The sequence below is a fragment of the Ruditapes philippinarum genome, unplaced genomic scaffold, assembly GCF_026571515.1.
Source record: "Ruditapes philippinarum isolate M1 unplaced genomic scaffold, ASM2657151v2 ctg1459_1_1_1_1, whole genome shotgun sequence".
NCBI lineage: Eukaryota > Metazoa > Mollusca > Bivalvia > Venerida > Veneridae > Ruditapes > Ruditapes philippinarum.
Window position 1 is genome coordinate 275,430 of NW_026865326.1, and position 18,573 is coordinate 294,002.

General features: G+C 31.6%; 2 protein-coding genes across 4 annotated transcripts; one reads left to right on the forward strand and one right to left on the reverse strand.

Moving 5' to 3' along the window:
- The first annotated feature begins 1,024 nt into the window (after positions 1-1,024).
- On the forward strand, positions 1,025-14,382 carry LOC132728638 (protein FAM221A-like). Of its 3 annotated transcripts, none has more exons than XM_060714307.1 (10): positions 1,025-1,186; positions 1,640-1,783; positions 3,210-3,288; positions 4,365-4,459; positions 4,744-4,934; positions 5,068-5,280; positions 5,812-5,922; positions 7,150-7,161; positions 13,215-13,327; positions 13,619-14,382. In XM_060714307.1, exons 2-10 carry the CDS (start codon positions 1,704-1,706, stop codon positions 13,724-13,726), a joined length of 1,002 nt encoding a protein of 333 aa, XP_060570290.1. In that variant the 5' UTR covers positions 1,025-1,186; positions 1,640-1,703; the 3' UTR covers positions 13,727-14,382. The 3 variants fall into 3 exon arrangements, with proteins under 3 accessions (XP_060570290.1, XP_060570291.1, XP_060570292.1); XM_060714308.1 differs by having other exon boundaries at positions 1,674-1,783; XM_060714309.1 differs by lacking the exon at positions 7,150-7,161 and having other exon boundaries at positions 1,028-1,186.
- A 2,348-nt stretch (positions 14,383-16,730) lies between these two features.
- On the reverse strand, positions 16,731-18,573 carry LOC132728639 (integrin beta-4-like). Its single transcript, XM_060714311.1, has one exon. It carries the CDS (start codon positions 18,290-18,292, stop codon positions 17,300-17,302), a length of 993 nt encoding a protein of 330 aa, XP_060570294.1. The 5' UTR covers positions 18,293-18,573; the 3' UTR covers positions 16,731-17,299.

Consider the following 18,573-nt stretch of genomic DNA (forward strand, 5'->3'; position numbering starts at 1 on the left):
GAGTTTTTAATCTAAAATATATGTCTTGACTTTTTACCTCTCATGAAAATATTTTAATGTGTGGCGAAAAAGACCAGGATAGAACTATCAAAGAAAAGAACAAACTGTAAGACTCCAAGCTAACGAAAAGGGAACGCTAGAGCTATTAGGTATATGGTGGAAGAAGATCAACTTTTCTCTTTGCCAAACCTTACCTTACCTCTTACCTTACCTTACCTTACCTCATCCCTTACCTTACCTCTTCCCTTAGTATTAACTTAGTTTACATCTTACTTTACCTCTTACCTTACCTCTTTTTTTACCTAACCTTACCTTTTACCTTACCTTACTTCTTAACTTACCTTATCTTACATTACCCCCACTTACCTAACCTTACCTCTTACCTACCTAACCTCTTTTCTTACCTTACCTTACCTCTTACCTTACCTTATCTTACCTTAATTCTTATCTTACCTTACCTCTTAACCTATCTTACTTCTTACCTTACCTCTTACCTTACCTTAATTCTTACTTTACCTTATCTCTTACATAACCTTACATTACTTTACCTCTTACCTTACCCCTACCTTACCTCTTACTTTACCTTACTTCTTACCTTACCTTACGTCTTACCTTACTTCTAAGCTTACCTTACCTCTTACCTTACTTCTTAGCTTATCTTACCTTTTACATTACCTCTTACCTTACCTCTTACCTAACCTTACCTCTTACCTTATCTTTTACCTTACGTCTTAGCTTACCTTACCTGTTACATTACCTCTTACCTTACCTCTTACCAACCTCTTACATCACCTTACCTCTTACTTTACCTTACCTCTTACCTTACCTTACTCTACCTTATCTTATTTGACTTATCTTTACGTTAATTTACTTTCTTATATTGTAGCATCTTAATCCTTACATCAGCTAAAATATGTAGTAGTTTTAAAGGGAGAAAACCTTACATAAACCTCGCGATTAATATCTGATGGATTATGTTTTCTGGAGGTCAAAGGTTGCAGTTATAACATGTCTATTTAAACCAAGATTAGATCAAGTATGACGTTTTTCCAATTCACTCTTATCGATCCGTTTGTAAATACAACTTAATTTTGAAACCGTATATCTCTTTTGTAAATATAGGCATGTTAAACAGTAACAAATGTTTTAAATCGAAGGGAATTTAGTTTGATTTATTACTAGACAGGTATGTTATAAATATTTCAATTAAGCATAGTTTTGAAATAAATAAAGCATAACTTTGAAAATAACTAAACGCTACTATTTCAATACTAATTAAGCATAACTTGAATATTTATTAAGCATAACTTTGATACTAACTAAGAAAAAGTTTAATACCCATTAAGCGATAAAAATTAAGTATAACTTTGAAGATAGTTCACATCCATCATTTTCAGAATATTAGTTCCCTGAATTTTAAGATGAAAACAAATTAAGACACGATATTATATGTATGAATTTGTCTTAGTATTATTTGATTTCATTTATTTGCGAAATGATTTGACTTGTCATAAATTCCTCATCGCTTGGTTTAACAAGAAAAGGTTTAATTCTGACTTTTATATTCCTCATATAGCAGTGAAATATCGATCAACCATTCATTAACTTCACCTAGGACATTTTATTTATTTTACGACAGGAGCTGATTGATTTTGATATTGATATATACGTTAGATAGGAATAGTGGGTGGGGTAAAGACACTATGGCGGATGCCAGGCAGTTTAACCTGAAGTTTGACGCTTCCAAAGGTCAGGCAGTAGACGAATACTTGGAATATAGAAGGTAATGTTTCTGATCTTAATACTTTTGTGCGTTGCTTCAAGAACGATCCCAAATCACTTTGTACTTTCTTAGTTTAGCTTGATACCTTAGCAGGGCTGGTTGGTTTAAACATATCTATTTAAGCTCGATTTCGAAGCAAGTTCTTGCCACTTACATTAATCACTTTCGAGTCCGTTTCCTGGAACCAACCAGTACTGGTGTCATATGATGAAACATGGTCCTAACCCGATTAGTGCCCGGACCCATGATTCCTTGGTTGAGAGGCAGGCACCTTAACCTCTAAGCTACCGCTCTCCTGGGCTGGTTAATGTCGGTCTGCAGATTATCCAGTCAGCCTACCACTTGCCGGAGTTCTACCTTGGAGCCCGTTCATGTCGGGTTCAATGTGCATGGGTCACGCCAAAGTCACAATATAACGTACAACTAATGTGATTAAAACGCATCCATGTGAAAACACAATTATAAAATGAATAAATATAACGTGCTTTATCAGAATTCATTAATTTTGCTGCTTGATTTACAAAACAGAAAAGTATATTTAATAAGAGCACTCATTCTATAAATCTATAACTATCATGGATAAGCGATCTGAATCGATAAATATAAAGTACGTGGGAGTGGGTGTGACCGAGTTACTGTATTGTAAACAAGAAGCTAAAGTCTAATATCCATATCTCTTTGAAATGCAAATATCCAAATATACTGCATGTACCGTTTGTTGTAAATATACCGCACATATGTATTACATTTCACACTTAACACAAAAGATCATTTGGTCACATATTTATCAGTTAAACATACAAAATGTACATATGATATATATATAATATGTACAAAGAATTCTCATTAAATGACCTATTCCTTTTTAATAGTTGTTGTGAAGTACGTAAGAAAACATACTTTAATTCATAATTGCCCATTGTGAATGTTTGATTATGTTATTAATATAAATAATTCAATTTTAGGTTGTGCATGTCGCATAAAGGGAGATAATTAGAGGATCTTCTGTAATACTTTGAATGGAGTTCATTCCCTTCCTAATCACTGAGGTCGCAATTTCTTCTAATCCACAATACTCAATATCAACTGAAGACCCTTTAACTCTAAACAAATAAATTGGGTATTAAGATCCTTTTCTAACTGTGCATGCAGATTGAACTTGCTGCATATAAGACTCTGCATTGACTAAAATGATTGGATATGTTGTATGGAATTTATTTCATTCACATTTCAGTCCGCAAGCCAATGCTTCAGTGGGTGGATGGACCTTAACACATAACTTAATTGTTTAACAGTAAATAGCAAAAAGAATATGTGTTATCATTTTTGTGTACCTAATGCCTTTCTATGATAATATGTTTCAGTAATAGTTAATTAGTTTGCTTCTTACTATAAAAAAACTATTCGTACTCGTATGTAATTACAGGATTGTAGGAGAAGATGACGGTGGTAAACTGTTTACACCTGAGGAGTTTGAAGAGTATAAAAAGAAGGTCCTTCCTTTGGTAAGACTATCAGTTTTAATCGCAAAATTATTTATTATCGTTTATTTATGTTATTACATAACATATTATAGTACTATATTTTTCACCATGAGGCATTTCATTCACACACAATTATGAAACATGCCTATAGAGTAACAATAGCTACATTGCCTGCATTTTAACTGATTTCCCATTTTGTAAGCATAATGAATAAGTTTAAGATACTAGTATGAAAACAATATGTTTATTGTTTATTAGTTTATTTAAGTCTCATCCATTACATGTACATATAATACAAATATACATTCAATAAAACTTAAAATACATGTAAATGGTCATTTTTATGAAGAATTATAGGAGACTACATGTATGTTGTTACAAACATGTTACAAGTATCATAATATACAATCCACATTTACAAGGTTAGATCAGATTAAACCTTACACAGATAGGTATTTTACATAGTCATATATGAGCAGTCCAGTAAAATCAAAAACAATACACATCTGAGTAGTTGATTCATAATATTACTTAACTATAAGATTAAAATTTAATTTGTTACAATACTTTAAAACAGCTAAGATGTTCAATTCTTTACACTTTGATATATCTCAAAAACAGCTAAAATCTTAAATTCTTTTAAAAAAAGGTGTTATCACTAAATGGCCTTTTTAGAAACAATTTCCATTGATAAAAAAGTGTTAAAACCATATAAAACTATATATGTACGTAAAAATACCTTATTATAATACAAGCATATAGCTAGTTTTTTTCCAGCTGGAGTGCTGATAATGCTCATTTACAAGCATAAAATGCAGCCATCTTACACATATATACAATCTGACCAGACCATATATGGTCTTGCTTCTCAATCTTAGCTTTTTCATATCAAACCCCAACCCCTTTAAACGTGTAATACTAAATGACAGATTCCATTTAAAAGCAGGAATAGTTTATTTCTAGAGGTAGAAATGTATATGTACATGATGGATGTAAATATTCCTTTGTTGCACAAACTATATCTCCAATGTTTTCAAACCTCGTATCATTTTATTATTATACGGTTTATAATTTGTATTTTAATATTAATTACACAGAGAATGAAGAATAGGCTGTATACCAGTCACAGTGGACCAACGGGCATGGACTGTAAGCTAGTGGGACCCGAGACGCTATGTTTCTGTAAACACAGGTAATTAATGCCAAATAACGTAACTATGTCCAATTTGTCAACTATTTGATATTGGTTGATAATAAACATAAAAATAACCAACACTTCATACGATTTTTGACCAATTTCATAATACTAAAGGGTGTCTTTGACTATCTTATGAAATAATTATCTACTAGTATTTAACCGTCGTATAAAAATAGTTATTTATATAGTCGTTGCATAAACATATATAACATGTATATGCCAGGATATGTAAATGTATCAAGTCTTATCATTCTAAACGTATTTTTATTTAATTTCAGGTACAAGCAACATAAGACGGATTTTGAGGAGATTCCCAAAGAACGTCCTATAAAGTTACCATGCCGGGCCTCCAAGTGTAAATGTGTCAGCTATCACTACGTACCACTAAATGGTTCTCAACCTATACGGTGTCATTGTAAACACACATCGGATGAACACGCAGAGTTCGGAAAGTTAGTTTGCAAAAAAGGTAACCGCTTGTATTAGCAAGCAAAGTATTGTTAACCAAGATTACATAACATACGCAGATTTAAAATTCACGTTGCCACATTTATGCCTATAATTCTCCAATGATGTCAGACGCATTTCTTTTATTCTTACAGCTGGATGCACAAAATGCACGGGATTCACGAGTTCGTTCACGTGCGGATGCGGTGCTCCAGTAAGCCAACACAAAATGATTGTTGAGACAGGAGAAGAACGCGAAGCTCGGGGGCATCCTCTAGGGGAGGCAACACCGTACGCTGCTATGGGCGGTATAACGGGATTCTCGTCTATGGCGGAAGGATACATGAGACTTGATCCTAGCGGGAAAGGTCCGTAGAAAGTAACCAAGAACTTCAAACATAACTCTTATATTAATTTTTCATATCATTTTATTATTCATGTTTTCTTTTCATATTTTCTTTTCATATAGATATAAATTGTTCCAAGATATGATACATTTTTTAATTTAATTAAAATGGATACTATATATAAAGTACAAATCGAAATATAATACACTGTTATTATATATCAGCAATACTTTTACTAGTTAAATACTTTATCAATCCAATTAATACACACATGTACTGTGCATTTTACGGTTAAATTGAATATATTCAAGTTTAGAATATATGTTCCATAATACAGTCACAAAAGACATTACTTTTAATTTTACGCTCAACCTGGAAAAGCGCAACACGCCCCAGTAAAATAGTTTCTTTCAGTTCCTTCATTATAAAATCTTGTAATAATAATTCAGTAAACTTCACTAAGCCAAATGATCCAGATAAAATCATTTGTAATGCTTACTTATTTCAAGTGTAAGTTATAATGTATTTCTGTTAACCTAATCTTCTTTTCAGGTGCCCCTAACAAAGGGTTTTTGGAGCAATCTGTGACGTCATCAGATAACCCTTTCTTGAGAGCCAACGTACACGCTATAAAGCAGCATCAAATGAACAAGAAGCAACATGGTAAGGAAAAATCATTTAAATTATTTGCACGAGTATACATTTTATTTAACAAAGTAGCTGACCTGAGTTGCTCCGACATACTGAGCAAAATGCGCTGTTGAATTTCAGTATGATTATGATGAAGTGTTTCATAGCTATTTTGCAAAGTTTGATATATTTATATGTATCCATTGAACTTTACTGTAAAGGAAAATCAAAATCATGTATATTAAAAGAATGATATATTTTCTAGTAAATCTAATGTATATATCATTGTATTGTTTAAATCTATGGTGGCTAATGTGTGCCATACCGTACTTTTGATCCGCGGGGCGTTTGGCGAAAACACCACTTTTTTTTGCCTGGCGCCTCGACATGGCACAAATCAGCCACCATAATTATTCACTTTTTTTTGGACCTTACAATATATATTTAAGACTCCTTAAATTTTTCTTTTTCGCTATTTAAACTGACTGGTAGGTCCAGTAATGGTTAATGCATTAGCCTATGTATGAAAGTCATCATGAGTCTTCCATGTTTAGATTTTATACGCACGCACATATATTTACAACAGTACCTTAGAATAGATTTGTAAACATATATATAGTATATATAATTGTCACAATAATCAGTCATGTTTGTAAACATCTTCCTATTTTATATGTAATGATGGAGTGTAGGACTTAAAGCCCTCTCCGTTTCCCGTAACGACGAATATGAAGAATTGATAGATATATGATTAGCAAATCATTTATAAAGATTTTTTTCAATAAATTAATTTTAATATAAGCTAGACTATTTCGTATATGGTTTAACGCAGCAGATGATTTTATATACATGTAGATTTGAGAGTTTTCTTTTAGCAGGTTTTTCATATAAGATTTTATTCGGCACATTATTTCATATAAGATTTTATTCGGCACAGTATTTCTAAAAGGACATTAAAAAGCAGATTATTTCATATACTTTTTTCAGCAGCTTATTTCATAAATAAATATATATAATATTTTAATCAGTAGATTCATACAATACGTTTCCAGTATATTATATCATACATATTTGTACAGCAGATTAATTCTTATAAATTTGTACAGCAGAATATTGTATATTACATGTTATTTTGCAGATTATTTCATATAAGACTCTTTAAGCAGATTATTTCATATACAAATTCGTTCCGGCGATTATTTCCTATAAGATTTAATTCAGAAGATTATTTCAAATTCGAAACACACGTTTGTATTTCAGATATTGAAGCAGGTATATTTGTTTCCTGACACGTAGTTTCTTTGTGAATTCATTTCCCTCTTTTGATTAACCCTGTTCTTTAATTTCTTATCAAAAGGTGTTATATTCTAACTGGATTTCTTTTGAATTAGACCATTGTTAGAGTATGATAAAACATTTTTATTTTTCTTAAACATTGTAGATGAAATAATAGTTCATGACTTAAACAATTCTTACAATTATAGTCGAGCCATAGTTTGTATAAAGTGTCGAGCCATAGTTTGTATAAAGTGTCGAGCCATAGTTTGTATAAAGTGTCGAGCCATAGTTTGTATAAAGTGTCGAGCCATAGTTTGTATAAAGTGTCGAGCCATAGTTTGTATAAAGTGGCATAATTTATTGACAAAAGGGCAGACATAAATAGAGGATAATATAACTTATTCTTTATATAAATACAGAATTTATTATCATTGAGTGATATGAAAATAAATATTTCACGAGTGGCAATAGTCATGAGATGAACAAATCCTGTATTTATAGAGAAAAAACTTGAATTTTCTGTTTGTTTTATACTTTTTCACTTTTTTTGGACCTTACAATATATATTTAAGACTCCTTAAATTTTTTTTTTGACCTTACAACTTCTCTTTAATTTTGTGTACTGGCTGAATTAAAATAAATTAGTCCGACAAGACACCAGTGAAAATACGGAAAATATGTTTCACTGCAGTAAAAACATAAATTTGATAGTGAAAATACGATAAATGAAAATACGCATTTTATCTTATCAGTATTTCTCAATATTTCATTTATAAGTATATAATAAAGTTAAATAGTATTCAGTAAGCTGGTTTTGAGAACACATAGAAATGTTTGTGGTGTGTCACATTTTGCAAAATGAAACTTTAGATTTACTAACTTTGGTGAAGTTTCTTGTAGCATATTTGTTTGTTTGTGATGTCTCGCAAATACAATTTAGAACAATTAATCATTATTCAGACAGAAATAAATAAATAAATAAATAAATAAATAAATGTAAATAAAAGAACACCACTAATGAACGGGTGTTTTTCTTTACTTTAAGCTGATCCTAGGACCAGGTTTTAATATACGTCTTTATGGTAGGTTAAGTTTTAATGTACATTTTTTTATAGTAACCACCTACAATAAGACTTAAAATTACTAGTTTACTAAATTATGACAGGAAGCAGCTGTGTATCATCGGACATGAAACCCTTTATATTGTAATAAAGTGATATAAATATAAATAGTTAGTCACATGGCTTTTTAACAGTCTTATTTTTAGACTGTTTTATTTCATGCAAATAAAGTAATTATATTTTTCTCCTTTTGGCGGACAGTAGGGAAAGAGACATATATGAATACTCACATTGATCCTGTCAAAGAACAGGCTTTCACAAACAACATGAAATATCTTGATTTATGTTATTAATAATAATTGTAAATTAATTCTTATTTTAAAGGTTAAAGCTGTAATAAACAGTTTTATGCATTTTATGATTAAGTTATAATATGCAGATGTATGCAGACGTTCAAGGTTAATAAAAAATTAATTCCTGTCCTTAAAATAAACACGTTCTAGCAAAAACAAAACTATTTTATTGTGAAATTAGGTTCCGCTCTAAACAATAACAGGGGAAGTAGTTTTGGTTCTTAAATGAGGCTTGTGATATTAGGCAAAAGTGAGCAAGAATCGTCAAGAATCAATAGGCGAAAAGAGCTACATCCTCGTCCATAATGTATAGAGTAGTTCACAATGAATAAGTAATAGAAAGAGCATCGAAACACCAGGCTATCTGATTTGTTCAAGGGGGCGTAGCCCCCCCCCCCGAGTATTAATCAGATTGCCGAGTGTTTTGATGTTCTTTCTCTTTTGTATCATAGTCAAACATAAAAACACGTTCCCTGGTGTCACAATATGAAACCCCGGCAAAAAGGAACCAATGAACGAACATCTGAATATGATTTTTCTGTCGCTTTCCCTTTCTCTGCCGTCACAATATGTGAACACCAGCAAAAATGAGCCAATCAATGGGCATGCTCTGGAGTGCGGGTATCTAATACCTGCACTCCAGTTAACGCACTGTGCATGTATATGTATACGATTTAACTCTGACACATTTTCAACAGAAAGGTCCCCAAACTATGATACAACTAACATAAATCGTTTCAAATGTTGAAAAACGAGATAATTTACGAGACAACTGTTTCCTTATGTTCAAAAATAAAAATACTATATTTGTCTTTCTCTTGTTATTTTATCAACTCTTATGCACTTGTCACAATCTGTCATGCTGAAAAAAACCTATTCTCTCTTCACAATCCATCGTTCTCGTGTATAATATTGTTACGTCCATTGAAGACGTTGTTAAGATACGAAGATTTTTGTGAACATCAACCATGTTCACGTGTTAAATATTGTCACTTTCTTTGAATATTTTTGTTAACATAAACCATGTTCAAGTGTAAAATATTGTCACGTGCATTGAAGATTGTTGTTAACATCAGCCATGCTAACGTGTAAAATATTGTTACGTGCATTGAAAATTTCTGTTAGCATCAACTATTCGCATGTAAAATATTTTTACGTTTATTGAAGGTTTCTGTTAACCAACCAACAGGTTTGCGATCTAAAGATTGTTATATTCGTTAAACAAGATTATTAATTATATGCCATTGTTTCAACCTTGTCCACGTGTCAGATGGTTGTTATGATCCTTCTCTTTTAACTTGTTTATCTATCAGAAAATTGCTATATTCATAACTGATATTCTAACTATAGATTTACTATGTACGCGTGTCAAATAATTTTTTAATCATTTTTGTCACGTGTAAGAATATTTCTGTGCATTGCTTATCCTACATTTTCGTTTTAACATCGTACACGTGTTAGATGATTGTTCTGGTTTTGTTTTTTAACACCATAGGCCTACATTACGCATCAGTTATATGTATCAGACTTTGTCCTAATTGTTGTTTATTTACCATTGTGATGGTAGCAGTTGTTTAACATTGTCGTTATAAATCAAACAAATTATGTAGATTAACAGTCATACATAACCTTGTAAATAAACGACAATAGAAAGAAAAACTAAAATAACACTCATGCGCACGTGTGGAGTTATTTGACAATGGTAAACAATGTTTCATTCGATTGTTTTAAAATAAAATAAGAATGCAATTTAAGATAAGTTAAAGTTATGCATCATTCAATCCAAAAGCCATGTGTCTGCTGTTATTGTCGGAAAATATCAAACACATCTGTGCTGTGTTATGTCAAATGTCTGTTATTTTTGTAAATAAAAATAAAAAAGTATGAATTGAATTTACATATGTATCGATTTAAAAAAACCATAACAAATTTGATTCCATTTCATGAAATTATTATTGCAGCATTTAGGACAAATCTCGTATACCTTAAATAAACTAAAATAACTACACCCGTGATATAGATTATTTTCGTTCAATGAAACAGATCATTATCATCATCATCATCATCATCACTATCATCATCATCATCATCATAATCATCATCATCATCATCATCACTATCATAATCATCATCATCATCGGCTGCAGCAGCGGTAGGAGTAGCAGCAACAGCGGCAGAGGCAGCAGCGCACAGTATTATCATCATCATCATCAGCAGCAGCAACATAATCATCATCATTATAATCATCATCATCATTAGCAGCAGCAGCAACATAATCATCATCATCATCATCATCATTAGCAGCAGCAGCAGCAGCAGCAGCAGCATAATCATCATCATCATCATAATCAGCAGCAGCAGCAGCAGCAGCAACAACATAATCATCATCATCATAATCATTAGCAGCAGCAGCAGAAACGACAGCAGTAACAACAACAACCGCAAACATTACATTGTACACGTGTACAAGTCATTGGCCGCATGGATCATAAGAGTATTTATATACTCGTTACAGAAGTTATGATGGTATGCTGTATGTTTGTCTCTTCGGCGTCAAAAGATTGATGGTTATTTACTCATTAATGTTTTACCATGATGATGGAAAAAAGAATACAGTTCATCTTAAAACAAACTTCGTAAGAAGAGACATTTTTGAGTGATATCCCAAATTTTACACTTATACATGATAGATCTAAGTAATGTTGTGTCGCCACGAAAACTGTTTGTACGTGTACACTTTGCGTAGCGGGGGAAAAAAACGCACACTGACGGGGACCAGCCATCATTATATCCGGTTGGGCATGAATATATTAACATATTATACCTTGTATAAAGTTTTTCATTATAAATAACCCACCATAAGGCCAGCTTTGTAAGATGGTATTTGTATTACTGGTGAACCCTCTTTTACACTTATACACACATTAATTTACTGCAAACATCTGACGGCATCTCATTTTCCTTATATATCTTACATTTTCATGATGAACCATAGGTCATACCTATCTTCATAAAATCAACTTTATAACTTGGTATTTTTGTCCATGAAGCATTTTTATAACACTAAAATAAATCATAGCACTGGTTGTATGTCACAGGTTTGAGAGATATTACTATAAGCAGTAATAAAACATGGAAGTGTAACGTATGTCAAAATGTTGCTTTAACGTTGATTATAAGGTTGTTAAGAACATTTTCATGACCTTACTCGCACACTTTGAATTAAATGTGACTCTTTATTAGGAAAAATGTTCTTAAACAGAAACGAATACATTTTACTTATCATGGGTTGTGTAATGTTTGAATATAGATGTTTTAGAGTATAGTAGATACGTATTACCTGACAAAAGGAGCGATAAATGTGAAATTATTTTGTCATAAAGTTAGCAAAATGTCAACAAAGTAGTATTTTAACTGACATACAGAATACTAAATCACTGTACTAATTGACAAAAGAAAAAAAAACAACAGAAGAAAAAAAAGATGGTTCAGGTTATTGGCCAATGAATAACAGTTTGGAAAGTATAAAAGCACACGCACACATCCATGCACGCACACGCACGCACACCCATGCACGAACACGCAAGCACACACACACATACACAAAAAAAACAACAACAACAACAACAACAAAAAAACCTGAGAAAATAGTAGAAAAGCATTTCATGGTCAGAATGGGCCTTTCAGTCCTATAGCTACTTATCTTCTCCAACAATTACCGTCTTGAAGCCGAACGTGTATTTTCATACGCATCTCGACGTTAAGTAGACCTTCTAGAGGCACATTATGAATGTTGTTATTATGCTGTTTTTTTGTGGTATTTTTAACATCAAATGTGATTAGACACATAATATACGAATTATGACTATATTAATCAATGACTATTATAACACGGTTTATTCATATTTCTATCACGTTATAGCTAAATCTACAAATGAGCATGTTGATATAATAACTTATGACTTCATGTAAATAGTTCATGTTTATTGAAGGTGACTTATATGCCCATTTGGCCGGGTGTATTTAATATGTTATATTATTTGAATTGTAAAATATGTTAACACAAATTACTACAATAAAAATAAGTTACCTACTTGTTACTCTTTCATGAAACTATTGTTTTTATTTTTTTTGTATCATTAGAGTTCAAAAATAACTTTATATTGTTGTCCCCTACATATCTAATTGTATTTTTGTAATTTTACTATTTCCCTTTCATTTCAACATTATTATTTTGTACAATTCATACGTTCATGTAATATACAATTTTGTTAAATAATAATAATAATAATAATAATAATAATAATGATAATAATAATAATAATAATAATAATAATAATAATAATTATAATAATAATAATAAATATGTATATTCTCAATTAGTAACATACGATATTCAAATTCACTTTTTTGCATTTAAAAGTAATAAAAATAAGTACAAGAACTATATGTTTATTTACAATATTTACTGACCGATCCATTGACTTAGTTTTTTTATGACTATTTTCAATAATGTTTGTTGCGATTTGCTGAATTAATACTCTACAAGTGATATAAATATTGCTTTCTTTTTTGATATATTACCGCAGGTTTCATTTTCTTGTGTTGCAACGGAATTTCATCTATTTTGTAGGTTTGACTGGACCAGAGGACGAAATATTTGACGATATAGGCGAACGAGTGTCGTCCAGGCGGCGCCCGGGGGAGGATGACATGACATACTATGAGCGTAGATACCAAGAGAGAGTACGAAATTAATCAAGTTAAATTGACCCATTCTAAAGTAGGACTGTGCGCGTACGATTATATTCTAAATATAGCTATTAACAGCCTCCAGCTAAATTTGTTTGTTTGATTTAGCCTCGAATGTCGCCTTCATATTAAAAGAAGCGACTTTCTCATGGTATATGATGAAAAAGAATTTAAATTTTAATTGTGTGGTGCTTGCTGTATGTGATATACGCCTATAAAATGAATAATTTTTTTTCATGTACAATCGTAGTGATTACTATTTAAATAAATTTATTCATATTTCAGCAAGCAAATCAACCTAGTGGCCGAGAGCTCGACTCTCAAATGGACAAACTGACTATCGGATCAAGGAGAGCTGTCGAAGAAAAGCCAAGATCTGGTCGTAGAAAATGAACAACATTCATAATCTTATTGTATTTGAACTGTGATAAGACGGTTTTGTGTCTATATAAATATTTAGAAAAAGCAGTTTCTATTCACAAATACATATACATATATATACGATTATGTGAAGCATTATTGCTCAAGTATTTTTGCTTTTTAAGTCGCTTATACTTTGTCAAATGATATATAGATACTACAATTTTATTTTTATATTTCCACATTAAGCGAATTAATAAGCTGTTTAAATATTCATTCATAATATTGTATATTTTTTAAAATGATACCACGTGATCAATAAGTTTATTTCTAAAGATCGTTACTGATAAGACTGTATTCACCGAACTAAATATACATTTATAATATTGATAATTTTACATGATGCCATGTAACCAGTAAGTATATTTCTTTTATATCATCATTTAAGAAAAAACTGAATTTATTCACTTAAAAAGATTTATGATTTTATAAAAGAGTAGCATGTGATTTATGTAAGTTTTCGATATTTCCTTTATTCATAAGAACCACTTGACGACCTTTAACCTTTAAACAAAACATTAATAAGTTACTAATGCTCAGTTTGTTATTTAGAAGTTTTTATAACACATTATCACGTGCCTATTATATACTGTCTATAATCATTTAATTTATTAAATCTGTATTTTATATTTTTTTGTTGTACATTTAGATTCTACATAGAAACTTTTATTAAGTACTACATGGGCCAATTAATGTTACAAATCTTAAACATGTCGCTTTTCTTTTCTCTACCAATTCATCATTTCACTCTGTTAAAATGTCAACAGTTACCTTAATCTATGATTTAGTTTTTGTTTTTATATATATATAAAAAGCAAAAATTGTAATCAGTAAAATAAATGGAAATTTTCATAAATTTATTAGGTTTAAGGTGGGAAGCATTTTGGCGCACGTATATTCTTTTTTAATATTTATATATTATGAGGCGACTTTAACCAAATGTTTTGGGACAAACTAATTAATTTGAAATTAGATGAAAAAAAAAAAAAAGATTTCCTGTAGGCAAACGCCGATTCACCGGCCAATAAATTTTACCTGTACAACGTAAATGTAAAAAACAACAACATTTTCCCGTTTCATCTGTATGAAAACATACTCACGAGCTTTTGTTCTTTGAAAGTAATAGCTATTTTTAAATTATTCATATCGCAGTTAATTTTTTGACTGAGTAATACTATTATGTGACACAGCTTGTTTTCGTATAAGCAATAGCGTGTTAAGTATACTAAACACCTTCAGGTCAAATAGTTGTTTTCTTTTCTGTTCAACGCCAACAGTCTGAAGATATTATGTCTCTTTATATCCCCTGTTTTGTCCTGTTTTGTCCTGTTCTATCTTTACATGTCCACTATTGGATCATTTTTCAGCCATTTGACAGCTTTGTGATCCTTTGCTAAAACTTGACTTCTAAATATCTTTAATTTTGTCACTGTACCTAAACAATTACTTATAGAATTTTCGTTAAAATTCATCCAAACATTTAAAGCGTTTATGCTCTTGCGTACACTTATCATTATACAATTATGTATGGAATTTTCATTGTTACTCCTACATTCATACAGTTATCATTATCATTAAGCATTTGACCATATATTTTAGGCAAGAATTTTTATACTTCAGGCATTCCATCATTCATATGCTAATTTCACAGCCATCTTGCAGATGACATTTGATAACATAATACAATAATTAGCATTATAGTTTTCATTTATACATTTTTGTTGTCGATCTTTTCAACTTTTGCATTCTCTGCAGTTGGTCCTGTAATCAAATACAATGATTTACAGTGATATATTATTTATGTTGATATGTTAATTAGCTGAATTACAAGAAGTCGACGGTGAAGTAATTGTTCAACATGATATATTTCTCAAAAGTGCCGTCAGGCAAGGAGTATGTTTTCTAACCTATTTGTTTATGCTTCATTGATGCTTTGCATCGATTATACAACGAACCTGACACATAAACAGTGGTTAAAATATCAAACGGACCATTTGGTATTATAAAAAATCAAATACAAATATAAAATATGGTTGCCAATATTTCTGAATGTAAATGTCAATGGAATTAAAACAGATCGATTCCAATAGTTCTTCTAGAGATATAATTACTCGTTGCGTTACGTGCTTCAACTCTTAATTAAACTTGTCTAAACATGAAAAAGAAACAACGGAAATGTATTGAATGAGTCATGTGCTAATGACGAATAACATAAGGTGTTCAAAAAAGAGAAAAAGAATCAACAACAATAACAGCAACCTCCTTTCCTATGAAACATCATTAACAATTTACACCGTTTTGCTATTTTTTTCTTTTACACGCACAGACTGTGTGTACATGGACAAACAATGGAAGAAGATTTACATTAGGCAAACGACTAAAACCGCAAGTTGACGTGCTGCTATGAAGTGTTTTCAGAACTTTACGACACAATGCCAATCAATGTCAGCAATTAAACGTTTCATGATTACATGGACTGGTCTAAGTCAGCCGCATATTGCGTAACGCAAGATCATCATACTATGTGCTTAACCATTTTATTATTTGTATTAGTCTGAACTTAAAACATTATCGATATACACCATTTCATTTTCCCCCCGACCGATTAGGTAGAATGTAAACACAAATTTTATGTTTGTCATGGTTCGGATCGGACAGCCCGAATCACAAAGGATCAATACCGTCCATGAACAGGCTTAATCAAACCAAGCATGCAACAATTTCAATTTTGTCGTTTTGGGTGTTCTTTAAGGATACCGTTCGTTTTTCTCTATTTTATCTATATTTATCGTGAATCCCTCCTTTTTCTAAAAAGCATACAAAGGTTCACTGTTGTAGGATTAACTAAGTTATGTACATGTTATAAAGTTCTCAGCTAAGAAATCTGTATGTTCTAAACAAATGATGTACATGGTTCCTCTTAACAATTTTAAAGCTTAGTTAATAAATATACAATACATTTCTCTTCCTAAAAATCTTTTTATTCGCCTTTTATTACAAAGTAAGAAAATATGAGATTTTATCAAACAGAGTGGTATTTGTTATGATATCAGGTGTAGGAGTCCTTTTTTGTATATTTCACCGCGATGAAATTACAAAACTAGCCAGAAGAACTCTGCACACATGGTTCTTAACTAAGGTCCGTCCATACTACACCATAATGATTTAGCAAAAATATATGATATGTAAATGTAATTATACATCTATGTAAGTAGAATTATTTTAATTTAATGAAAATGTTAATTGGTATCAGTCTGCCTTAAAGATTGTTTCTAAAACACGTCACTTGGATAATAAATATTTTAACACTTTGGTAGATAATTACGATGAATGGAAACTTATCACAGAATTGTAAATATATATTTCACCATTATGTACACATATTGATATCAATAGCAATTTACAGTAAGTTTAGCCAGTATTCTTTCAAAGTTAGAGAAATTGCCTTACTCCTTCATTTCATTTTCCATAATGGTTTTGAAGCTTTTTCCATTTTGGCTTCATAAAGATGATATTTGACTCGAACACGATTACTATGACTTACAATCACAAGAACATTAGTACACTTCCAATTATTACAAACAGTCCTGGCTTCATAACACTTGCACCTGAACCGCCTGTGCTTGTGTCTTGTTTCCCAGAATCAGCCATGGTGTCGTGCACATGATCATCATGCGTATGAGTGTCATGCGGTTCGTGTGAATGGTCTATTGAACTTCTGTCGTCAACAGTTGATGTCGTAGTGAGGGCTGGTGTAGGCGATGGCGTGACAGGTTTTAAAGGCTTGTCTTTCATTTGTTCTGCCGCCGTCTCGTTTGCTTTAGTAATAGCTTCATTATAATTCAAACAGGCTTTTACTGCAATAGTTTTCAGCCCTTGCGGAGACTCGCTTTCTTGTTTAAAATAGAATGTGCAGTTAAAATCGGAATTTCTAAAGCGGCATTTTCTAAAGTTGTCTCCATCGGTTGCCCTTGGAAATCCGAAAACGAGTCTAAACTTTGCAATCAAGGAACACTTTTTTGGACAGTCATTCATAAAAGCCGTACATTCAGCACATTCTTTATAAGTTTTACAAAATCCTTGTTCATGTGATAGTTCACAAAGTATGCCAGAATGTCCAGGTTCGCATATACAATTACCTTGATGACAGAAACCGTGTCCACTGCAAGCGTCTGCATCTGTTGACAGACATGCTAGTACTTGAGGAGATTCAGTGATTGCAAGTGGAGAAAGTAGGTCATCTAAGGTTAGTCCTCCTCCGGTATCAGGGCCTCCAAGAAATGTGTCACCAATATTTCCGATATTTGTCAAATCTGCGTCATTGATTTCACATTTAAGTCCACTGTAACCATGGTAGCAGGTACATGCTCCGCCAGAACAACTTCCGTGTCCGTTACAAGGATATCCATTTGCTCCATGACAAAGGTAAGACAAGAGGGCGTCTTGTATTGCATTCTTAGTCTGTAACGTGTCACCATGTCCGCCATGTGAATTTACAGTTTTAATTATTACCGTTACAAAGATAAATATTCCATACATTTTCCTTCGTTTTTAAATAACTCTTATATAAATATTATGTTTAAATTTTAAGATTTGGTTACTGGTGTCAGCACTGTACGTTATATGTTCCTTGAATATTCGTTGAAACAATTAATTACGTATGTATACATCCGTGATTACACATTATTTAGTCACACAAGATGTATTTTACAGGAGGCAATTCGCAAATGATTAACCAATTTTATACAACAGTGAGCAACATAAATATTTCGCAACTAAATTTTAAGTTTTATTTCCTCAAAGCGGAATGACAACCGCTG